We start from the raw sequence: 25,889 nt of genomic DNA on the forward strand, positions 1-25,889 counted from the left end.
CAAAATGATGTATGGGCAGAGAACATGAGTCCAGCTATGTATCGCTTATTGGGCTCCTTGCTGCAGTTTTGATAAAATCTTTATTTTATCTGATGCAGATCTGCTAGTTCTCTGAATTCTGAGATCTGTATAACCCCACCCACACCACTGATTGGAAGCTTTCTGTGTACACTGTGCATAGTCAGACAGCTGCCAATCAGTGGTGGGGGTGTGGTTATGCTAGATAATGTCACATCACGGTTTCGGTTTCTAGTTTAAAAACTGGTGACAGGTTCCTTTTAAGAGAGCAGTTATATTCTAAATTTCACCTAAAGTGTAACTACACCTCAAACGTGACCAATCTTCTCAACCCTAATATGTAGTAACTAGATGGAGGCCCAATGCTATCGCATCGCGATGGGGGCAGGCTTTGCAGCATTGAGAATCCCCCATGTGCTCACCCACCTATGCACTCTCTCTTTCCCCATGTGCTGACTTCTCCTGTCTGTGCTCTCTTCTTTGACCTTTCTACCCCATGTGCTATCCCCCTTGTCATGTTTCTGCGGTAACTTGGATAGCTGTCCTTTTCTTTGATGGTATATTCTTGGTATTTTTTTTATGTTGACGTTGATATTTGCTTTTTAAAGGTGGTTTTCCATGAACGAAAGTTCATTTTAAAAATTGTCTGTGTCTGACCGTGTACAGAACATACCACAGCTCCTGGGAAGGGGAGGTAGCAAAAGACAATACTGACATTACAGCAGGGGATCGCAGAGGATACATTTTGTGAGGTAAAATATTTTTTAAAACAGTCAGTGAAATATTTTACTTCACAAAATGAATCCACTGTGATCCCCTGCTGTAATGTCAGTATTGTCTTTTGCATCCTCACCTGCACAGGAGATGTGGTATGCTCCGTACATGGTCAGACACAGTCAATTTTTAAAATGAACTTTCATTCGTGGGAAAATCCCTTTAATGTGACCGTCTTCCCCTGCCTGTAGATACGTCGCGCATCTGCCGCCGGGATCAGCCAAATGATTCACTGCACCTGCGCGTAATTCGTGCAGGCGCAGTAAATCAGACCGCCGCCATCTTTGTGCAGACAGAAAGCGGTGGTCACATTAAAACTGCGCATGCGCTTCTCCTGTACAAAGATGGCGGCAGTCAGTGAATCATTCAGCTGCATGTTTGCAACGGTGTTCTGCTGGTGGTACCGCGCAAGAGGCTGCGTATGTGACTGAGTGTGAGAGTGTGAATGTGACTGTGTGTCTGGTGCGTACAGCTTATAGAGTGTGTGTCTGTGTGTATGTGGTGCGACGGCGTTCCGCTGGTGGTACCGCACAACAGGTTGGTACCAGCAGTAGTTTCCATATTGAGACACCCATCACTTGGGGGTCCCAATATGGCGGTCGGAGAACTTCCTCCGCTTGGAATTCTGGCATACGGTGACATCTGGACAGAACAGGAAATGAAAACATTACAAGGCAATTATATCAATAGATTGTGGGTAACCTCTTTGTTTTCTCGAGGTCTCTAGTTTCTGGGAAACAGCAAGTATCTGTCTGACATTAACTCCTGTCATCCATGAATTCTCTCTTGGGGCTGCCTTCAGTAGCTTATGGGCCCCAATGGAGAGTCTCCATCAGGAACCTCCCAAAACTCAGATCTTTAACCCCTTAATGACCGGCGATACACCTTTTAACGGTGTCAGTTAAGGGTACTTATTCCTCAGTGCCACTTTTTAACGGCGCTGAGAAACAAGGTTATAGTGCCCCACAGCGTCAGAAAATATCCAGGGTCTCGGCTACCATGGGTAGTCGAGACCCCAGAGAACTTGATTCGGGTCGGTTTTCTTAACGGCGAAAACAAAAAAAAGTCAGATTTTTCAATTTTTCTGTTAGGGTTAGGGTTGGGCTAGGGTGGGGTTTGAGTTAGGGTTGGGGCTAGGGTAGGGGTTAGGGTTGTGTTGAGGTTAGGGATGTGTTGGGGTTAAGGTTGTGTTGGGGTTAGGGTTGTGTTGGGGTTAGGGTTGTGGTGTTGGCGTTAGGGTGGTGTTGGCGTTAGGGTTATAGTTGGGATTAGTGTTAGGGGTGTGTTGGGGTTGGGGCTGTGTTAGGGTTGGAGTTAGAATTGGGGGGTTTCCACTGTTTAGGTACATCAGGGGTCTCCAAATGCGACATGGCAGCCATCATTGATTCCAACCAATTTTGCATTCAAAAAGTCAAACGGTGCTCCCTCCCTTCTGAGCCCTGCCATGCGCCCAAACAATGGCTTTCTCCCACATACGGGGTATCAGCGTACTCAGGAGAAATTGCATAACAAATTTTGTGGTCCATTTTCTCCTGATACCCTTGTGAAAATAAAAAAAAGTTTGGTTCCAAAGTAAATTTTTGGGGAAAAAAGTAATATTTTTTCCTTCCACATTGCTTTAGTTCTCATGAAGCACCTTAAAGATTAATAAATCTTGAATGTGGTTTTGCGCACCTTGAGCTGTGCAGTTTTTAGAATGGTGTTACTTTTCGTTATTTTCTGTTATATTGACCCCACAAACTCACTTCAAATGTGACGTGGTTCCTAAAAAAAAATGGTTTTGTAAATTTTGTTGTAAAAATGAGAAATCGCTGGTCAACGTTTAACCCCTACAAACCCTTAATGGGAATCTGTCACCTCATTTTCGCACTGTATGTAAATTAGTTGGGTCCGGTCTGATGGGCGGTGTTTTTGCTCCTTCCCTCCACCCCTCCTTGGCCGCTGTACGCAATATTTCAGGTCATTTCCGTAGTTCTCGTCCATATTTCGTGCGTGCGCATTGCAATCTCCACTTGCAAATGCCCAACTGCGGGCAAAGCCAGAAAAAAGTAGTTCGCATGCACTGGAAGTACTATGTCCCAGAAGTATTTCGCTGCCATTTCTGTGTTCCGGGACATAGTTCACCGGTGCATCTACGTTTTGCCAAATTTGCATTTTTTCATAAATAAACACAAGTCAAATCGAAGAAATTTTACTACTAACATGAAGTTCAATATGTCACAAAAAACAGTCTCAGAATCGGTGGGATCCGTTGAGGCATTCTAGAGCTATAACCTCATAAAGTGAAAGTGGTCAGAATTGTAAAAAGTGGCTTGGTCATTAAGTACCAAATTGTCTCAGTCACTAGGAGGTTAATAGCAATAGCCTTTTCATATGGGGCAAATGGACCCTTGGACTTCCCGGGTCTCTAGGGCTCAGGTGCGATTGTAACCCCTGTGCCTATTATAGTTACACCTCAGGATGCTTTATATCACCTGGTCACATAGAGGATCTCCCCGAGCGGTTTCTCAAGTGCAGCTGACATTAAGAAAACCCACCTCCTTCCATTCCTCTCATTGCACAGATAAGTGCTAGACTGAATCTCTATCTGTCTAGTACAGGAAAGATATATATCTTTGCACCTTGTTAGCCAGTAGATGGAAATATATTAATATTTGTCTGTCTAGTATGAAGCCTAATCTGGTATCAAGGACCAAATGTTTATTGGTTGATTAGGCTGGGGTCACACTGCGTTAATGCAGCCCGTTTAATGGATTGCGTTACACCGCAGCATAACGCGATGTAACGCAATCCGTTAACACTGACATTCACTCCCATTAGGAGCGCATTGCTAGCGCATGCCATAAATCGGCATGCGCTAGCGATGTGCCGTCATTCTGTGACGGACCCTCGGACTCGGGCTGCAGCGTCCGGGGGTCCGTCACTGCTAGCGCAGATGAAGCATCTACGCTAGCGCGCTCACATAACGTGATTGCGTTATGTGAGTACCGTTAATGCAGTCCGTCAACGCTATGCGTTGAGCGGACTTCATTAACGCTATGTGAACCTGGCCTTAGTGACATGTGCAACAGACCAAATTCTTAAACCTTATTCATTTTTTTTCTCTTTCAATTTTTATCCAAAATTTGAGAAAGAAAAAATGTGTAGTTCAGTGTGGGGTTGTCCCAATTTGTATGTTTAAAAGATATACGCAGGCTACAGTATGTCATAAATGTTCGATATTTGATAGGTCCATTATTGAGATGAGCATATACCTTCAGAACAGGGCCCCACGTTGCAGATAGCAAGGCATGTGCAGTGCGTTTCCTTTCATTTTTATGAGAGGTCATGCCGCCATGTAGTGATTAATTGTTGAGATAGATGGGACATGCATTTTTTAGAGATTTATGGCATAAATTTTCTCTTCAGACTTTCTGATGCAAATACAAGTAGGTATTTAATGTGTCATCAGGATTTTAAAACAGAACAGAAATCAGACAATTATGTCCATCTTCAACCTAGATGGAGCTTGGGTTTCGAGACACGAGAATGTTCATAGATTTTTTCTTAATACCTTTGATGATATACATAGGAGACACATACCCTTAACAGCTACTGTTCAGTTCTATAAATACATTCATTCCTATTTTCCAGCGTTTCCAAAATAGAAATTCATAAAAACTTATTTGCGTCTCCTAAATGCTGAAGTCAATACTAAAATACTAAATACTGAAGTGAAGTTATGATTCTTAGCCTACTGACATCTGTATCTAGGGCCTCCATCAGAGCATTACTGTCCTTACTGGTGTATTTGGACCAGTGAGCAGAAGCAAAGAGGGGGAAGGCAAGGATCCAGTCCAGGCCCCCCTCTTTTGCTTCTTCTCACTGGGCCCCAAGATATAATAGTGTATTATGCACACATCTCACTACAGGGAGCTTTCCTGGAGCTCCACGCCTGTCAAATCAGAATGGCAGCGTAGCTCCAAAGGAGCTCCTTCTGCCTCTTCTTTGACGTGCTGGTGAGGGTGCCTACGCGGTCATGCCATTGCATAGTCACCGGCATGTACGCATGCCTGGATACCAGAAGTGGAACTACAGGGGATTGTATAAGAGGTAAGTTTGAAAAACTTTCTTATTTTTATTTTAATAAAATGAATTACACGGGTGTGGAGAGGAGAAAATGATGATTTATCGAAGGTAGGGAACTGGGGACAGTCAATGATGTATTGAGGTGGGGGCACGAATAATGATGAATTGGGGTGGAGGAGAGCAAATGGTGTACTGAAGGTGGGGGTGGCTAGAGCAAATGATGATGAACTGAAGGTGGTGGAGACTAAATTATGTTGTATTGAAGGTGGGGGAGAGCAAATGATTATGATTTGGGACTGGGAGGGTGGGGAACAGCAAATGATGATGACTTGAGGGAGGGTGGATGGTTAAGAGTCAATAATGATGTATTGAGGGTGGAGAACAACAAATGTTAATGAATTGAGGGTGGGAAGAGTAAATGATGTATTGAGAGTGGGGGGATGGGGACAGTAAATGATAATGAATTGCAGGAGGAGGGTGGAGGACAGCGAATGATGATGAATTGGGGATACGTGGCAGCAGATAATGATAAATTGAGGGAGGGGGGAAGGAAAGTAAATGATGTACTGAATGTGGGAAAGAGCAAATGATGATAAATTGAGGATGGGGGTGGGAGAGAGAAAGAACATGACAATGAATTGGGGTGGAGGGGGGCATGTAAATATAATTAATCAGGGGAGCAGGAGGTACAGAGTGGGGTGCGTTGAGTATGCAGAAGTGTGACTGGTATTGTATTAAGGGACATGACAGTGGCTAATTTATATATTTGGTCGGGAAAAGTGTATATTGTTAGTGGGGGCACAGTGGTGGATTACAATTTATATTTGGAATGGTGGGTTGCATAATAACTAATTATATATTAATGGTGGTTGCACATCTATATTCAGCTGCGTAGTGTAGAAGTTGGGGAAAAAGTGGAGAATGTGCTCTGGAAGTGGTGCTCTAGATAATTGTGTGTTATTTTCTGCAGAGATGAGTCCTGTCCAGAAGAAGTGATGGCGGTCTGCACTGGATGAAGAAGAAAAGCGAAGATGAAGGGCTTCAACTAGAGTGGCCACTGGTGAGTCAGTGTGTAGCCGTACACTTACGCTATACACTACATACTATGTACAGAGCTCCTGTGTATAATGTCACTAGTGAGTCACTATATTACCTGTAGACTGACACTATATGCAGAGCTCCTGTGTATTATGTGACCCGTGATTCCTGTTTTACCTGTAGACCGACGCTATATAAAGAGCTCCTGTGTATAATGTCACTGGTAATCCCGGTATTACCTGGACACTGACACTGTCTACAGAGCGTCTGTGTATAATGTCATTGCTGCTCCCTGTATTACCTGTACACTGACACTATATACAGAGCTCCTGTGTGTAATGTCACTGGTGATCACTATATTACCTGTACACTATAGACAGAGCTCATGTGTATAATGTAACTGATGAGTCACTGTATTATCTGTACACTGATACTATATACTATGTATATAGCTCCTGTGTATAATGGCACTTATAGAAATATTAGTATCTTTTTTTATTAATGATCAGTATAGTAACATTCAGTCACTATGTGGTAGTAATATGCAATCTGGTCATGGTGCGACCGTTTTTGTTCCTTGTTTGTGGTATAATTCGGCCACTATGTGGTGGCAACATGTGGTCTGGTCCTGGTATGACAGTATTTAACCCTTGTATGTGTTATTATTTGGTCACTATGTGATCTAGTCATGGTGTGGCGGTATTTGTTCAGTGTATGTGGTATTATTCAGTTGCTATGTGGTGGTAATATGTGGTCTGATCGTGGTGTGGGAGTATTTGTTCCTTGTATGTGGTATTATTCGGTCACTATGTGGTAGTAATATGTGATCTGGTCATGGTATGGCGGTATTGGTTCCTTGTTTGTGGTATAATTCAGTAACTATGTGGTGGCAACATGTGGTCTGGTCCTGGTATGACAGTATTTAACCCTTGTATGTGGTATTATTTGGTCACTATGTGATCTAGTCATGGTGTGGCGGTATTTGCTCAGTGTATGTGTTATTATTCGGCCGCTGTGTGGTGGTAATATGTGGTCTGATCGTGGTGTGGCAGTATTTATTCCTTGTATGTGGTATTATTCGGTCACTATGTGGTAGTAATATGTGATCTGGTCATGGTGTGGCGGTATTTGTTCCTTGTTTGTGTTATAATTCGGTCACTATGTGGAGGCAACATGTGGTCTGGTCCTGGTGTGACAGTATTTAACCCTTGTATGTGGTATTATTTGGTCACTATGTGATCTAGTTATGGTGTGGCGCTATTTGTTCAGTGTATTTGTTATTATTCGGCTGCTGTGTGGTGGTAATATGTGGTCTGATCGTAGTGTGGCAGTATTTATTCCTTGTTTGTGGTATTATTCAGTCACTATGTGGTGGTAATATGTGGTCTGGTCATGGTATGTTGGTATTTGTCCCGTGCATGTGGTATTTTTGATCATTTTAAAAAATGTATGACACAAAGGAGGAAGAAAAAGACTGGGTTTTTCAATGCATCCGCGCTGACCACACAAGGACAGAAATATTCTTCATGACTTTATTGTGCTGATGCGTTTCATGGCAGAACTGCCACTTCCTCAGGACCAAAGAATTCCTTCCTCCTTTGTGACATTGGTATCTACGGGAGTCTGCAGTGACCACTGGTTCCTTTCACATTCTGCAAGGGGTTGTGACTGTTCACAACCTGTAAAAGGTGAGTGCACTAACCGTGTATTGTCACCCAAAAAAAATCACTTTTATCGCCCTATGTGCGCTCTCTTTCCTTAATTTCCTTAATTAAAAAATGTATGTGACACAATTCCCTTAAAGAAAAATAAATAAAAAAATATACCTAAAAAGATTATTGGGTATTTTAAGAAATTTTTTATAGCTTACAGTAGGACCCGGCCAAAAGAGTCTACCTTGTTGTGGTGGCTTACAAAATCTTTGGCCAAAACAAAAGCTGCCCACTATATATGTGATATGGTGTTCAATGGGAACTGTTAATGAGTCATTGATAAGGACGTGGTGCAGAAGTTGAGTTTTTCCAAGAGTGGAGTGCAGTTCACAGCAAACCAATAGGGAATGAATGGAGAGGTGGTCGACCATCTGCATCACTGCTCTGTTTTAGGCCTCCTTCACATGTCCATGTGGCATGTTTTTTTCACGGATGCTACACGTACCCATTATAATCTATGGTGCTGCACACATGTTCGTGTTTGCACGGACCGTGTGTCTGTGAAAACCACACGGAGACATGTCAGTTTTTAACTCACAGGACAGCTGACAAGGACCAATACAAGTCTATGGGTCGGTATACACGACGTACAGCACACACATGGCATCCGTGTGCTGTCTGTGTTTAACATTGCAAAGTATAGGAGAAGATTTGGAATTCCCGGGAAAAATGTATGTCACACTGATGACATGATGATACCGGTACTCTTTTTTTCTGGTACTGGTATTATACGGACGTGTGAAGGAGACCTTAAAGGGTATAAAAGTCCCCTTTTATAAAGGTTGGTGCAGGTCAAAGCAGTCGCACCCCTCCCAATCTATGAGATATCACCTATCTTGGGGATAGATGATAAACTTTTTTTCACTTGAGAAAAGGTTGCACAGAGGTTGTATAGTAGTGGAAAACCCTTTTAATTTTGATTTTACCTAAAATGGAAAAGGCTGCTTCATTAGTCTTTTGGTAGTCTTGTTTATGAACTTCAAATATTGTGTCACGGTCTCTGTTATTAGCCAGTCGTACCTACCTGACATGATTCTAACTTCCTACAGTATATATATATATACGATGAGGGCCTGCGGACGCCAGTGTCTATCTCAGCTGAAATTTGCCGAGGGCGCACATTCAGATTAAATTTATTGTCGCCCAGAGAAGCGCTGGGTCTCTGCACCACAATATACACCATAGGCCAGTCTGAGGCCATCAGCTTACGTCGGCCTGCCAGTCACATGCAACCAGAGCAGTGACGTCGCCCCATAGCAGTGACGTTGCCCATTGTAGACACGTCACAGTCAGCTGCTGTCTCCTGCGTCATCTACAGAAAGGGACGCCATATGTCATGGGAGCAGAGAGTGAGAAGAATGTTTTCTTTTAAGCGCTAGAGAAAAGTAGTGGAACTTGGAGAATTATTAAAAGATGGGGGGCACATTATTACTGGATGGGGAATGGGGACATTATATCAGGATGGAGGTCACTAGCACAGGATGTGGACATTACTACATGTATGTCTTTATAGGATTTAGAATGCTACAAAGGCCATTACATCTGACCAACATGCAGATGAGGGCCAGGGTCCAAATTTTGCATTGGGGACCATTGGACTCTAGTTACGTCACTGCTCTCTAATAAGTATTTTATCTCAACACCTGAGAATACAAATTCAATGGTTTTGTTGTATTAAATGGTAAGAGTTATTTTCTTTACACAGTATAGAAAGTACAATTTGATGTAGAATATTAGTAAATTGAGAACTGGTACCTGGTGATCCTCCTCTGAAATTTTGAGATGGGTGTCCACTGTAGAATCCATAATGCTTTTGGTTATCTGCTGTACTAAGGCAGCTTTGCCTTCTGTATCCTCTGAGAACAATATAAAACATGCCGTATGAGAAATATGATTCTATTTTCAGATCAGCAACGCCTCGAATTCTATTGGCAGTTGTACAAGAGCTTCTCCTTGACGTTTTCGCTAGACTTTGGCATTGGTAAACACCTGACGTGGTACCTAACAAAGGAACAGACTGCCTTCGAAATGCATAGTATTGTCCCGAAATAATACAGCTTCTACACGGACACGAGACGCCTACTCGGCGCTGTCACTGCAGTCGTACAAAAGAATTTGCATATAGTGCCTATGACCAACATCAACAGGTGACTTTTCAGGGTGTTGGCTGATGGAATAACCAGTTTATTACTAAATAAACTGTCAATGTTTTTTTCTAATCTAGTAACCTGCGATTTGTAGCTGCTGTGAAACTCTCCGTAAATCCCGGCCTGCATTAGGGCATGGCTATCTCAGCTCATTCAGATTGGCGGCTGGGTAACATCACTAACTCAACCGAAAAAACAAAATTGAAGAAAATTATATTGCAGAAAATATCTTTACATTTGTACTCAATGCAAGCATGTATATAAAAAGCCAATTGCATTTTTTAAGCAAGATTTCTCATCTAATATTGAACATACCACAAGTCCAGGCACTAGGTGATTCTTTCCTTCAGGATGTAAACCCTGTGCAAACTGCACATAGAAAGCAGTTCCAGGGCCGCCTCCCTAATGGCTGTATAGGCAAATCCCCAACACTGCTTTCCAATACAGAATACTTTCAGTTTTCATGATGTTGCTGTCTGCAAAGTTTCGTTTCTGCTTTGCTGCTCAAAGGTCTGATGAGGAGGAGGAGAGAAACACTTGTGTCAGTGTGTTAGCTCCCTCATCCACATAGTGGTCTACATGTGAGAAACAGGACTGCACATCATCACAGATGGCTCCATAGTTGTATATGACAGGGAGGAAACTGAGCTCAGGGACTATATCTAAGGCCATCACAAAAAAAGCTAGACCAGTGGTTAAAGGGAATCTGTCAGCAGATTTTTGCCATCTCATCTGAGAGCAACATAATGTAAACCTGGCATCGCTAGAGTCAAAGATTCGGTGCTCTGGCCATGCATCTCTGGCATCGAATTATGTCAGCATCAGCATGACGCAGAAAAAGTTCAATCCCATGATAGATCAGCGAGACACAAGATCCCTGCTCTATTACTATCTGTCTGCAAAGCTACAGACCTCTATAAGCCTGCTGTTTATAAAACGTAAGTGTACCCACACGAGCGGCTCGAATACGCAATTGCATCACGCTGCCTCTGTAGGCCAGCTATAGATGAGGAGATGGAGGCTGCAGTGGTGGGAATCAGGAATAGGTGTGTATAATCTTTTGTTTTTTAGATTATCAGGTAATAAATAATATATATATATTAGGCAATGGGGTCATCATACTATATATGTAAGGCCATCATACTATATATGGGGGCAGTGGGGCAATCATAGTATATAAGTGAGGCCATCATACTATATATGTGGGGCCATCATACCAGGGGCTGGCTGGCACTTTTCAGCCTGGGGGTAATCACAAGACAGTGGCCCTCCTTTTCGCTGCTTATCTCTGGCCATTGCTTTAAAGCAGCAGAGATAACAGGCCTTAAAACAGGCTGGTACATAGATATGGGAACAGTAAAGGCCCTGTCACACTTAGCGATGTACCAGCGATCCCGACCAGCGATATGACACGGTCAGGATCACTGGTACATCGCTAAGTGGTCGCTAGTGAGCTGCCACACAGGCAGATCTCACTAGCGACATCGCTGGGGACGGGGATCGCTACTTACCTGTCACACCAGGCGATCCTGTGTCCTCCCGCCCGGCTCCACGCGTCGCTCGTCGTCACAGCAGGAAGCGCCGCAGGAAGCTAACAGTCCTGGACGTTCTCGCGCGATCAGCGATAACCAGCGGGGGAGCGGGTTGTAGGTAAGTATCAGACACAGCGATATCGCTAGCAATATCGCTATAACGTCACTAGTTATAGCGATATTGCTAGCGATATCGCTTAGTGTGACATGCCCTTAAGGAGCTTGCTGCATTGCTGCATAGATATGGGAGCAGAACCAAGCTTACTCCAGAGATATGGGAGCAGAACTAAGCTTACTCCAGAGATATGGGAGCAGAATCGAGCTTACTACAGAGATATAGGAGCAGAACCGAGCTTACTACAGAGATGTGGGAGCAGAACAGAGCTTACTCCAGAAATATGGGAGCAGAACAGAGCTTACTCCAGAGATATGGGAGCAGAACAGAGCTTACTCCAAAGATTTGAGAGCAGAATGGAGCTTACTCCAGAGATTTGGGGACAGAACGGAGCCTATTCCAGAGACATGGGAGCAGAATGGAGTTTACTCCAGAGATATGGACGTAGAACCGAGCTTTCTACAGAAATATGGGAGCAGAACAGAGCTTACCACAGAGATAAGAGAGCAGGACCGAGCTTACTACAGAGATAATTGAGCAGAATCAAGCTTATAACTGAGATATGGGAGCAGAACCAAGCTTACTACAGAGATATAGATCAGAACGGAGAATACTCCAGAGATATGGGAGCAGAACCGAGCTTACTACAGAGATATGGGCGCAGAATTGAGCATACTACAGAGATATGGGAGCAGAACAGAGCTTACTCCAGAGATATAGGAGCAGAACAGAGCTTACTCCAGAGATATGGGGCAGAACTGAGCTTTCTACAGATATATCAGACCAGAACGGAGCTTACTACAGAGATATGGGAGCAGAACAGAGCTTACTTACGAGATTTGGGAGCAGAACAGAGCTTACTCCAGAGATATGGGAGCAGAACCGAGCTTACTACAGAGATATGGGAGCAGAATTGAGCTTAATACAGAGGTGTATGGGAGCAGAATTGAGCTTACTACAGAGGTATGGGAGCAGAACCGAGCTTACTACAGAGATATGGGAGCAGAATTGAGCTTACTACAGAGATATGGGAGCAGAACCGAGCTTACTACAGAGATATGGGAGCAGAACCGAGCTTACTCCAGAGATATGGGAGCAGAACCGAGCTTACTACAGAGATATGGGAGCAGAACCGAGCTTACTACACAAATATGGAAGCAGAACCGAGCTTAGTCTTCTCCCAGGCCAGGGCTTCCACTAGGAATTTTGGGGCCCCATACTGGCAAAATTTTCGGGTTCCCTTGAGACTCCGCCAGGTTCCACACCAGCTCCGCGTTCACCGTCCCACCGCTCACTCTTTGAAAAACTCAACTTCACCACCATATCCTCACCGATCAGATATTAACAGGTCCCATCAAACACCAGATCACATTCATAACCAGCAGCTTTTTGCTGGCCAAAATAATTTTTAAGCTGATACCACAACATGGTAGACTCTTTCGGCTGGGCCCTACTCTAAACTATTAAAAATAAATATATATTTATGTTTTTTTTCTTTAAGGGAATGAGTCACATACATTTACATTTTTTTTTTAAACAACCATTAATACCACATACAAGGGACAAATATTGTCACACCATGACCAGACCACATATCACCACCACATAGTGACTGAATACTACAATACTGATCATTAATTAAAAAAAAAACACAATACAAAGTGCCATTGTATACAGGAACTCTGTATTTACTGTCAGTGTACAGGTAATTCAGTGATCACTGTTGACATTATACACAGGAGCTCTGTATATAGTGTCTGTGTACAGGTAATACAGGGATCACCAGTGACATTATACACAGCTCTGTATATAGTGTCAGTGTATAGGCAATACAGTGATCACTGCCAGTGACATACACAGGAGCTCTGTATATAGTATACAGTGTATAGTGTCAGTGTACAGGTAACACACTGACTCAACAGTGACGTCTCTAGCTGAAGTCCTTCATCTTTGCTTTTCTTTTTCATCCAGCACAGACCGCCATCACTTCTTCCAGCCAGGACTCATCTCTGCATAAAATAACACAGCTACCTAGAGTACCACTTCCAGAGCACATTCTCCACGTTTTTCCCTTTCTTCCACATTACACATCTGAATACAGAAGTGCACCCACAATCAATATATAATTGGTTATAATTCAACCCACCATTCCAAATATAAATTATAATCCACCACTGTGCACCCACTAACTATAAATAGCCACTTTCTCCATTTAATATATAAATTAATTACCGTAGCACCTGTACTCTTTCCCCCAATTCATCTTGACTTCAGCAAAGCATTTGACAAAGTCTCTCATACAATCCTTATTGAAAAAATGACTAAGTATGGAATGGACAAGGCAACTGTTAGGTGGACTCATAACTGGCTTAGTGATTGGACCCAAAGAGTGGTCGTAAATGGCTGCACATCCAGTTGGAAGAATGTCTCAAGTGGAGTACCACAGGGCTCTGTCCTGGGCCCTGTATTGTTCAACATCTTTATCAACGATTTAGATGAAGGAATTGAGGGTAAACTGATTAAATTTGCTGATGACACAAAGCTAGGAGGGATAGCTAATACTAGAGAAGAGAGAGAGAGGATTCAAAAAGATTTAAATAAACTGGAGAAGTGGGCAGCAACTAACAGAATGGTTTTTAACAGGGAGAAATGCAAAGTACTACATCTGGGCAATAAAAATGAAAAAAGCATATATAGAATGGGAGGAATAGGGCTAAGTGACAGCACATGTGAAAAAGACTTGGGTATACTAATAGATCACAGACTGAATATGAGTCAACAGTGTGATGCAGCAGCAAAAAAGGCAAATGCAATTCTAGGATGTATTAACAGAAGCATACAGTCTAGATCACGTGAAGTCATTATTTCCCTCTACTCCTCTTTGGTCAGACCTCATCTGGAATATTGTGTCCAGTTTTGGGCACCACGTTTTAAAAAAGACATCAACAAACTGGAGCAAGTTCAGAAAAGAGCGACTAGAATGGTGACCGGTCTGCAAACCCTGTCTTATGAGGAAAGGTTGCAGGATTTGGGAATGTTTAGTTTGCAAAAGAGAAGACTGAGAGGAGACTTAATAGCTGTCTACAAATATCTAAAGGGCTGTCACATTGTAGAAGGATCAACTTTATTCTCATTTGCACAAGGAAAGACTAGAAGCAATGGGATGAAACTGAATGGGAGGAGACACAGATTAGATATTAGAAAAAACTTTTTGACAGTTAGAGTGATCAATGAGTGGAACAGGCTGCCACGAGAAGTGGTGAGTTCTCCTTCAATGGAAGTCTTCAAACAGAGGCTGGACAGACATCTGACTGGGATGATTTAGCGAATCCTGCTTTGAGCAGGGGGTTGGACCAGATGGCCCAGGAGGTCCCTTCCAACTCTACGATTCTATGATTCTATGATTCTATGATTCTATTACCAGTCACTTCATCCTCAACTCCTGATACTATGTACCTCCCGCTCTAACCCTAACCCCGATTCATTATATTTACATGCCCCTCCTGCCCCAATTCATTGTCATGTCTTTCTCTCCCACCCTCTATTCACTATCAACAGCTCTCCCTCCACATTCAGTATATCATTTACTCGCCCCCACCCTCAAAATTCATTATTTTTTTCTCCCTCTAGATCATCATTTGCACTCCTCACCCCCCACCTTCAATTAATCACTGGCTCTCCCCACCCCACCTTCAATTAAATTGGTGTGCCCCGTCACTCACACTGAATTCATCATTTGCAGTCCCCGTCCTCTCCCCCACATCATCATTTGCAGTCCCCCTCACTTTAATTTGAAGTCCCCTTACTTCATTCATTGCAGTCCCCTATCACCCCCTCACTTCATCTGCAGTGCCCCTTCATGATTTGCAGCCCCCTATCCCCCTTCCATTTCATCATGTGCAGTCCTCCTTACCCACCTATTTCATCATGTTCATTCCCCCTTACCCCCCACTTCATCATGTGCAGTCCCCCTTACCCCCACTTCATCATGTGCAGTCCCCCTTACCCCCAAATTCATGTGCAGTCCCCCTTACCCTCCAATTTATTATGTGCAGTCCCCCTTAGCCCCACTTCATGGGCAGTCCCTCTTACCCCCCAATTCATCATGTGCAGTCACCCTTACCCCCACTTTATCATGTGCAGCCCCACTCCCCCCACTTCATCATGTGCAGCCCCACTCCCCCCACTTCATCACGTGCAGCCCCACTACCCCTTCATAATGTGCCGTCTCCCTTATCTCCACTTCATGTGCACCCCCACTCTCCCTTCATCATGTACAGCCCCACTCCATCATGTGCAGCCCCACTCCATCATGTGGAGCCCCACTCCCCCCACTTCATCATGTGCAGCCCCACTCCCCCACTTCATCAAGTGCAGCTCCACTTCATCATGTGCAGCCCCACTCCATCATGTGCAGTCCCACTTACCCCCACTTCATCATGTGCACGCGCACAATTTACTGTGCGGCGCTGTACAGCTGCTGGAGAAGCAGCCTGGGGGGCATTTGCCTCTCTGCCACCTGGCCCAGCTAACCCTGAACTGAGCAGTGTGTTATACTATATGGAGGACTGAAGAGTGTATTTTAATATATGGAGGACTATAGGGAGTGTATTATACTATATGGAGGACTATGGGGAGTGTATTATACTATATGGAGGACTATGGGGAGTGTATTATACTATGTGGAGGACTATGGGGCACATTATATTATATGGAGGACTATAGGGTGTGCATCTTACAATATGGAGGACTGTGGTGCACATTATAATATATGAAGGTCTATGGGGTGTATTATACTAAACAAGCAAAATGCTACATATTCATCAAGTGATTGGCTTGTTTATGCCAGAACAAAAATCATTGTTCTCAGCAGCACATTGCCCGTTTAAAACTGCAGATATGCTGATAACATGATTGTTCTTTTCCCATCATTCTTTCTCAGTCGGTGTAAAGAGGCCAGGAAACAAGTGTTGAATGACTTCAATATTGTCGATCACACTTGTTTAGCGACCTGAACGCAGCGCATGTAACAACAACCGAAATGCTTCTGTGTCATGTGCAATATGTTAGCATTTGGGGCCCCATTTTAAACTTTTGCCTAGGGCCCCACTTTGCCTAAAACCGGCCCTGTGTGTAAACATGCCGTCCGTGTGCTGTACGTGTGCAGTCCGTGTTTTACATTGAAAATATGTGAGAAGCTTTCTAAATTCATTTCCAGTAACCTTACCGGAAAAACATGGATGGCACCTGGATGACACACTGATTGAAAACACTGGTGATACCGATATCGGTGTAACGCATACTTGTTTTACATGGACATGGACTAACAGTGTTGTTGGTGGAATATTTCAGGAATGGAGGCACCACTTTCAATTTTGTTCATGGCCCCAATTTGTCTAAAACCGGCCCTGTATATATGTACTGTATGTGTGTATGGCAATATATATATCTGTAGCTTTGTCGCCATAAAAGACTGGGGGCCCAGACACATTTCTTCAGCAGGGGCCTCAACTGTCAGTGTCCACACAAGCCCAGTCAGTTTTACCATATAGTGAACATGGTAAATAGAAAAAAACAAATGTGAAATTGCACTTTTTTTTGCACTTTCAACGCATTTGGATTTTTTTTCACCATTTTCCAGTGCGCTATCTGGTACAGTGAATGGTGTCATTGAAAAGTACCACTCCGCCCGCAAAAACAAGCATTCATATGGCTATATTGATGGAAAAATAATAAAGTTGTGGCTCTTCGAAGTAGGGGAGGAAAAAAGTAATGCTCTTGGTGATGTCACATCAGTGTTCTACTTAGAATGTTGATGTCACACAAGTTATGATGTCACAATATGAATAGCTGATGAAAGTTCCGCTCGCTGTCACAGGCTTTGAGGGTTTTTAGAGTTTGTGGAGTGAAGGTTTTGCTATTTCTGTTGAGCAAAATGTGTAAAAATATGCGCAAACGTCGCTTTATTATCGAGTCTGATATAGAGGATGGCGGCATTATTGACCAGATGAGTGGCGTCATCGATATGAAATGATTTAGTCTTAGTTTTTCCTCCTGGGTGTTCCTTTACCAGAGCCCATGCTGTGACACGTGTAATACCGCCCTGTGGTACATTTAGTAGTGCCCATATTTCAGTGCACAGCAGTAGTTCCAGGCCTGGAATTCTCAGTGATTGTGACTTATGGAAATTTCAAGTTATAGAAATATAGTTATATTTCTCTTTTCCTTTCCCAGTTACCGATTGATAAAAAATGTCGCAGAGTTTCTACGTCCGACGTACAGGATGGCAGCAGTGTTGAGAATCTCCGTCAGGTGAGCGCTCTCCAGCGCTGTCTGCGGCTCCGGGCGTCTGGCAGAGATTGGTGGACGCCGCATTCTGTGATTGTACCGCTATATCGCTGCGTCTCCCTCAGTCTCAATGTTTGGGTCTTTGTGTTTCTTTATTTCAGTATCGTCCACTTAATCCAAGGTCTCCAATTATCGTTGGATATGAAGATAGCGGCTGCGGCTCCCACCTGCTAAATACAGAGTCAGGTCTGTAATAAAGTGTCTTGAAGGATCATAAATTCCTTCCTGTGAAATAAGAAATGAGACTTTTTATTAATTAGGAAAACTGAACGACACATAAGTAAATGACGATATTTTTTCCTTTCTCCAGAGCACAATTCTCCCCGATCCAGCTTTGTAGAAGAGAAGACAGCGAGGTAATTATTCCTATATAACAATATTATCTGGGTCATGTTCATGTTATCTGGTTGCTAGGTGGTGCTGTTATTGGCATTTTCTCCCATAAATTGTCATCTGTGTGTCTGCAGGTCTTGTATGGCCTTAGTATATAATCAGTATTGATGTGTGATCCTCTCTGATGTTCTGTGACCAGGAGACAGGAGCGTCCCACCAATTACTGTTTCCTGAGAGATCTGTCTTCTCCCAAATCCATATATGTCACCAACTTTCATGAGAACAAAGAGAAGTTGATACGGCGTCTGTACAAGTTTTATAACAGGACCGTCTTTGAGGACAAGGTATTAAGTTATAACACACAGCCCAGAATAGGGAGATATAGGGATGAAGGGTTAGACCTAGGGTTAGTGTATCCAGTGTATATCGTATATACCTCTATATTCTATATTTTCTCCTTCTTTACTCTTTAGCTTCCTGCATATATGGACATAAGCTGGAATAAAAGGCTGTGTAAAACAGCCGGTCGCACCGGCTTCCGGGAGAATGATGGGCAGCGCTATGCCATCATCCAATTATCGGATAAAGTCTGCGATTCTGCAGGTAGGCTTCACATCAGGCACAATTTATAGATTTGCTTGTCTGACATCTTCTATACATCTTTACTCCTGATTGTAATTAAATGCTGCTTTGTCCTCAGAACGACTCCGAGACACAATGATCCATGAGATGTGTCATGCTGCATGCTGGGTCATCGGTGGCATTGGAGAATATGCCCATCACCAGCTATGGGAGCAATATTGTGGGAAGGCCGCACAGAACCACCCTGACCTCCCACCCATTACTGTACACCACAGTTGGGAGTACCACTACCCGGTGATATATCTATGCTCAAAGTGCCCGTACAGGTAAGATACAACTCACATAAACCACGGATAGACGGGAGCCTGATACTGGTCCTGGGGTGTATGTGTTAAGGCCCCGTCACACATGACGATTTACCAGCGATCCCGACAACGATATCAACGTGTCAGGATCGCTGGTGAGTTGCTACATGATCGCTGGTGAGCTGTCAAACAGGCAGCTTCACCAGCGATCAGCACAGCGATGCCGAGCGCGCGTCATCGCTGTGTTCTGTTAGTTACCAGCGCGCTGATGCAGGCAGCTGGTAACTAACTAACGATACCCAATGTGTACATTAGTTACCAGCTGATCGCTGGGCTGCCGCCGGTCAAACGCAGCGATGCGTGCTGGCCAGCGGGAGTCCAGCGACCAAAGAAATGTCCTGGGCTTTCCTGCAGCGATCAGCGATACCGGCAGGGGGGCCGGTCGCTGATCGCTTTCACACATAGCGATCTCGCTGGTCAGATCGCTGTTGTGTCACAAAACTTGTGACTCAGCAGTGATCTTGCTAGCGAGATCGCTGTGTGTGACTGGGCCTTTAGTTACTATCACTGCTTGCTTCACGGCTTCTGCAGGCAGACATGAAAGGTCTCTGTCATTGATGTTGGATGTGATTGCACATTTAGGGTCAGTCTTTAATGTAAGCTTTATCTCCTACCCCAGAGTCGGACGTTGGACTGATTCTCTCAACACCAAGAGGTTTTGGTGTGGCTACTGTAACAGCAAATTGGTTCTTGTAACCTGAGAAGATCCATCAGTGACCACCCAGCTCTATCATCAGTCCGACCATCAGCCCGGCCAAGATGGCAACACGTAGATCAAGTCATCCAGAAGACTGGTGGAAAGTCACATCTCAGTCTTCCACCATAATATCATGGGCGGCACGGTGGCTCATTGGTTAGCACTGGTGTCTGCAGTACTTAGGTCGTGGAAGCAAATCCGACCACGTACGTCTGCACGGAGTTTGTATGTTCTCCCCGTGTCTGCGTGGGTTTCCTCCGGGTTCTCCGGTTTTCTCCCACACTCCAAAAATGTACTGATAGGTTAATTGGCTTCTTTACAAATTGTCCCTAACATGAATGATGGGGAAACAAATCCATCATTAAATACAAATGTCTTACACAAAGAAGTTTCATGCTGTCAATCATTCAGTGTTCTGGACCATTTACAGAAACATTTTAGCTAATAGAAATGTGTTGGATCCAGCTTGAAGCCTAACTTTGAATGCAGCTCGTGATGTTAATGGAGCCTAATGCAAAATGTAGATTTTCCTTTCCTGAATCAAGAGCTTGTGCTTTCTCTGTCATCAGGGCAATATCTTAATACATTCCCCCATTCTATGAGGTATCCGTCTACAGAAGTACTTTGCGCTCCAGAGTCATATTCTCAGACTGGATTCAGATGAAGAAAAAAGCAATCTCTGCGGAGTTCTTCTGCTTTCCTAATGTCTTATGCAAAATCAATATTTCTGGAAAATGTCGCCATACCAGCATGAAATGACCTGTGCCTTTGGCCCATCTACGGGCTGTATGAAACTTCTGTCTTGGGTGCATATAGTAATCCATAGACTGCAGATATTGCACATCTATAATAAGTAGTGTTGAGCTTTCCGATACCGCAAGTATCGGGTATCGGCCGATATTTGCCGTATCGGAATTCCGATACCGAGTACCGATACTTTTTTCGTATCGGATACCGGAATCGGAAGTCCAAAATGCAATGAGCCACTTTTGTGGCTCTGATTGGCTGCCGAAATGACGTCATCATGATGCGCTGTCTGTGCGCATCATGATGCGCCGTCAGTTTGGGCCTTCGGGGGGGCTGTGCCGACTGTCCGGGGGTCTGTGCCGGCCTGCCGGTGGTCTGTGCAGGCTCCGGGGGTCTGTGCCGGCCTGCCGGTGGTCTGTGCAGGCTCCGGGGGTCTGTGCCGGCCTGCCGGTGGTCTGTGCAGGCTCTGGGGGTCTGTACCGGCCTGCCGGGGGGGCTGTGCCGGCCTGCCGGTGGTCTGTGCAGGCTCCGGGGGGCTGTGCCGGCCTGCCGGGGGGCTGTGCCGGCCTGCCGGTGGTCTGTGCAGGCTCCGGTGGTCTGTGCCGGCCTGCCGGTGGTCTGTGCAGGCTCCGGGGGTCTGTGCCGGCCTGCCGGTGGTCTGTGCAGGCTCTGGGGGTCTGTACCGGCCTGCCGGGGGGGCTGTGCCGGCCTGCCGGGGGAGCTGTGCAGGCTCCAGTGGTCTGTGCCGGCCTGCCGGGGGGCTGTGCCGGCCTGCCGGTGGTCTGTTCAGGCTCCGGGGGTCTGTGCAGGCATCGTCCGATGGGACTACAAGTCCCATCGGGCGATGCCTGCTACCATGACAGTGATTGACACATTAGCCAATGATGGGACAGTAGTAGTCCCATCATCCGGCTAATGTGTTGAATGTAAAAAAAAAAAAAAAAAAAAAAATTACATGCTACATACATGCTACATACATGCTACATACATACAACATGCATACTACATATATACTACATGTAACATACATACTACATGCAACATGCATACTACATACATGCTACATACTACATGCATGCTACATACATGCTACATACTACATACATACTACATACATAATACATATATACTACATGCATGCAACATACATACAACATATATACTACATGCATGTAACATGCATACAACATATATACTATATATACTACATGTAACATACATACTACATATATACTGCATGCTACATACATGCTACACACTACATACATGCTACATACTACATACATGCTACATACTACATACATAATACATATATACTACATGCATGCAACATACATACAACATGTATACTACATGCATACTACATATATACTATATATACTACATGTAACATACATACTACATATATACTACATGCTACATACATGCAACATACATACTACATACATGCTACATACATACTACATACATAATACATATATACTACATGCATGCAACATACATACAACATATATACTACATGCATGCAACATGCATACTACATATATACTATATATACTACATGTAACATACATACTACATATATACTACATGCTACATACATGGTACATACACACTACATGCTACATACATGCAACATACATACACACTACATGCTACATACATGCAACATACATGCTACATACTACATACATGCTACATACATACTACATATATACCACATGCATGCAACATGCATACTACATATATACTGCATATATACTACATGCATGCAACATACATATATACTACATACAATACATACATATAGACATACAGTACATATAACATAGAGGGAAATTCCCACGCAGCAATGGCATAAAGTGAGACTAGGGACTTTTTTTTTTTTTTTAAAGTGGTGGAGGAATACAGTGCGGAAGGATACCTACCTTCCGTCATTGTATTCCTGGAGCTGGTAGAGAATGGTAGCATCAGCTGATGCTGCTGTTCTCCACGCAAGATGGACGTGGGACCCTCGTGGACTTCTGCGGATCGGGGTAAGTATATTGGTGTTTTTTTATTTTGATATTTATTCCTCAAGGGGACAATGGCTTCGGGGATCAAAGTGACAAGTGACGGTGAGTATGTACTCTATGTTATATGTACTGTATGTCTATATGTATGTATTGTATGTAGTATATATGTATGTTGCATGCATGTAGTATATATGCAGTATATATGTAGTATGCATGTTGCATGCATGTGGTATATATGTAGTATGTATGTAGCATGTATGTAGTATGTATAAAACCAAGGGAAGAGTCTTGAGGAGATCATTTGCATATTCCCAGTGCCTTCTGGGATAAGTGAAGAGTCTCCGCGAGCTCAACGATCACTGGGTTTTGGCCGTTGCAGCTGAAAAGAGGAAATCGGAAAACCAGGGGAAGAGTCTTGAGATCATTTGCATATTCCCAGTGCCTTCTGGGATAAGTGAAGAGTCTCCGCGAGCTCAACGATCACTGGGTTTTGGCCGTTGCAGCTGAAAAGAGGAAATCGGAAAAACCGCGCGCCTATCGGCGTGCGAAATTTGGCTCATCTTTCATCGTTTTTAAGAAATCTCAAGATGGAAGAGGCCAGGAGCCATTTGGTGAGCTGCATTTCTTGCTACATGTTCACAGATTTACCAGTGGAAAAGCCAAACTTCACATGCCACAAATGCAAGCTTGTGTCCCTGTTGGAGGAAAAGTTGCAAAATCTCGAAGAGAGGTTAGCTACGTTGAAGATCATTAAGGAAGGTGAAGAGTTCTTGGACAGAGCAGAATTATCTCTTCATGTTACAGAAAGAGAAGAAATTCGAAGTGCACCTGAAGAAACAGAGGAATGGAGACATGTGACCCAGAGAAGCAGGAGGATCAGGAGGCAGTCAGCACCCATACTGCTCAGAAACCAGTACCAGGCTCTCACGCAGGAAAACGATGAAGAAATACATCAGGATAAGACTTTGCCAACAAACAGCAACCTTGTACGCCCTCAGAGTCCTCCTGGATGGAGAAAGAAAAATGATGTGAAGAAGAAACGGAGAGTGGTGGTCATGGGGGATTCCTTGCTGAGAGGAACAGAGGCCGCTATCTGCAGACCGGATATAACTACAAGAGAAATGTGCTGTCTTCCAGGTGCAAAAATTAAAGATGTGTCTGACAGGATATCAGGACTCTTCAGACCTACAGATGACTACCCATTCCTGCTACTACATGTGGGGACAAATGACACCGCAAGAAACGACCTGGAAATCATCTGCAGAGACTTTGAAGACTTAGGCAAGAAAGTGAAAGAACTGGGAGAGCAGGTGGTCTTCTCTTCCATCCTCCCAGTGGATGGCCATGGAACAAGGAGGTGGAATAAGATTCTGCAGGTGAACAACTGGCTACGTCGATGGTGCCGTCAGCAACGATTTGGATTTCTGGATCACGGAGTGAACTACTTATACGATGGACTACTTGCTAGAGATGGGGTGCACCTTACGAAGACTGGAAAGCATGTATTTGGAAGTCGCCTTGCTACACTTGTAAGGAGAGCTTTAAACTAGAACAACATGGGAAGGGAAGCAAAAGACCAGAAAAAGCCATACACCTGACAAATGCTATTGAGAACTCTGCTATTAGAAGTGGAAAGGAAGAACAAAGACGAAAGAATCTAATTAATAAAAATATTGGAGAAAGAGAAACCAATCACAAACTAAAATGTTTCTATACTAATGCACAATGCATGGGCAACAAACAAGGAGAATTGGAACTACTAACACAGGAAAAGAAATATGTCATTGGAATCACTGAAACTTGGTGGGACAATACACATGATTGGAATACAAGACTAGAAGGATACAACTTATTTGCAAGAAACAGACTTGATAAACGAGGAGGGGGTGTCGCATTGTATGTTCGAAACGCGTATATCTGCACAGAGATTGAAGCTTCAGAGACTGGGAGTTCTGTGGAAACTGTTTGGGTAAGAATACAAGGACAGAACAATGGAAAGGACACCATTGTAGGCATTTACTACAGGCCGCCTGTGCAAGCCGAAGATATAGATGAACTCTTTATGCATCAGATGGCCAAGTTCTCCAAAAAATATGACATAGTTGTCATGGGAGATTTCAACTATCCAGACATTTGTTGGGAATCTCTCTCAGGCAAAACTAACAGGTCAAGGAAATTCTTATCCTCTCTTGCTGACAACTTTATCTTCCAAAAGGTAAGGGAGAAAACAAGGGGAACTGCTACCTTGGATCTAATCCTTATAAACAGGGAGGAAATGGTTGAGGAGGTAAAAGTGGCTGGGACCCTAGGAGGTAGCGACCATGCTATTTTAGAATTTTGGATAACTAGAGGTGGAAGACCTATGAAGACTCAGACGTCAAGGTTAGATTTCAGAAAGGCAGATTTTAAGGGATTCAGAAAGAGAATTGGAGGGATCCAATGGCTGGATATCCTTAAAGACAAAAATGTCCAGGAAGGATGGGAAATCTTGAAAAATGAAATTCTCAAAGCACAGTTGTTAACAATTCCGAAAAGAGGGAAGAATAGGAAGCATTTAAGGAAACCAGGATGGATGAACACAGAACTTAAGCACATGCTAAAAAGGAAGAAAAAAATGTTTATAAAATGGAAAGAGGGAGGCATATCTAAAGAAGAATATAATGCTGTCTGCAGAACCTGCAGGGCACAAATCAGATTATCTAAAGCTGGCAATGAATTGAGGCTTGCAAGAGATGTCAAAAGCAATAATAAAGGATTTTGGGGATATGTCAAAAGTAAAAGAAAAGTCAAAGATGCTATAGGATTTTTACAGGATGAAAATGATGAAATGGTAAGACAGGATGTTGAGAAGGCTGAACTTTTAAATTCCTATTTTGCATCTGTTTTCTCTCAGAAAGGAAATGCAACATCAACTGTTATTCACTGTCCTATTAAGGGAATAGAAGAATCCAGGATATCTATAAACAGAAAGATAGTGAGGAAACACTTAGCTAACCTAAATGAATTCAAGTCTCCAGGTCCAGATGAATTACACCCCAGAGTACTGAAGGAGATAGCAGAAGAAATTTTTGAACCCCTCTCCATAATCTTTGAAAATTCTTGGAGAACAGGAGAAGTGCCAGAAGACTGGAGAAGAGCAAATGTTGTTCCTATCTTCAAAAAGGGGAAGAAGGTGGACCCAGGCAACTATAGGCCGGTGAGTCTGACTTCTATACCAGGAAAGATCTTTGAACAAATTATTTAACAACATGTATGTCAATACCTGGATAAGAATGAAGTGATTAAACAGAGTCAGCATGGGTTTGTAACTAATAAGTCATGTCAGACTAACTTAATTTCCTTCTATGACGGTATCACTGATTGGGTGGATCAAGGAAATGCTGTAGATATAGTATATC

The 25,889-nt window shown here is 43.6% G+C and overlaps 1 protein-coding gene and 1 long non-coding RNA gene across 4 annotated transcripts in view; one reads left to right on the forward strand and one right to left on the reverse strand.

Annotated features, from left to right (window-relative positions):
• Window positions 1–10,198, reverse strand: part of LOC141086486 (zinc-binding protein A33-like) — a 38,789-nt gene extending 28,591 nt beyond the window's left edge. For 2 of the 3 annotated variants that reach the window (XM_073572577.1, XM_073572578.1), the window contains exons 1-2: window positions 10,073–10,198; window positions 9,366–9,466 (exon numbers count right to left, since the gene is read on the reverse strand). In XM_073572577.1, the coding sequence (XP_073428678.1) occupies window positions 9,366–9,416 (51 nt within the window). In that variant the 5' untranslated portion in view covers window positions 9,417–9,466; window positions 10,073–10,198. Of the gene's footprint in view, window positions 1–9,365; window positions 9,467–10,072 lie in introns of those variants that run through there. The other variant, XM_073572579.1, reaches the window with a different exon arrangement.
• Window positions 10,199–17,631: 7,433 nt separating this feature from the next.
• LOC141086687 (uncharacterized) lies at window positions 17,632–18,109 on the forward strand. The gene is made up of 3 exons (XR_012231637.1): window positions 17,632–17,716; window positions 17,854–17,938; window positions 18,063–18,109. It is a non-coding gene; the product is annotated as an uncharacterized lncRNA (long non-coding RNA).
• The last annotated feature ends 7,780 nt before the right edge of the window (window positions 18,110–25,889 follow it).

Source organism: Dendrobates tinctorius, unplaced genomic scaffold (assembly GCF_039654945.1).
Source record: "Dendrobates tinctorius isolate UK_male_01 unplaced genomic scaffold, ASM3965494v1 ptg000032l, whole genome shotgun sequence".
NCBI classification, from domain to species: domain Eukaryota; kingdom Metazoa; phylum Chordata; class Amphibia; order Anura; family Dendrobatidae; genus Dendrobates; species Dendrobates tinctorius.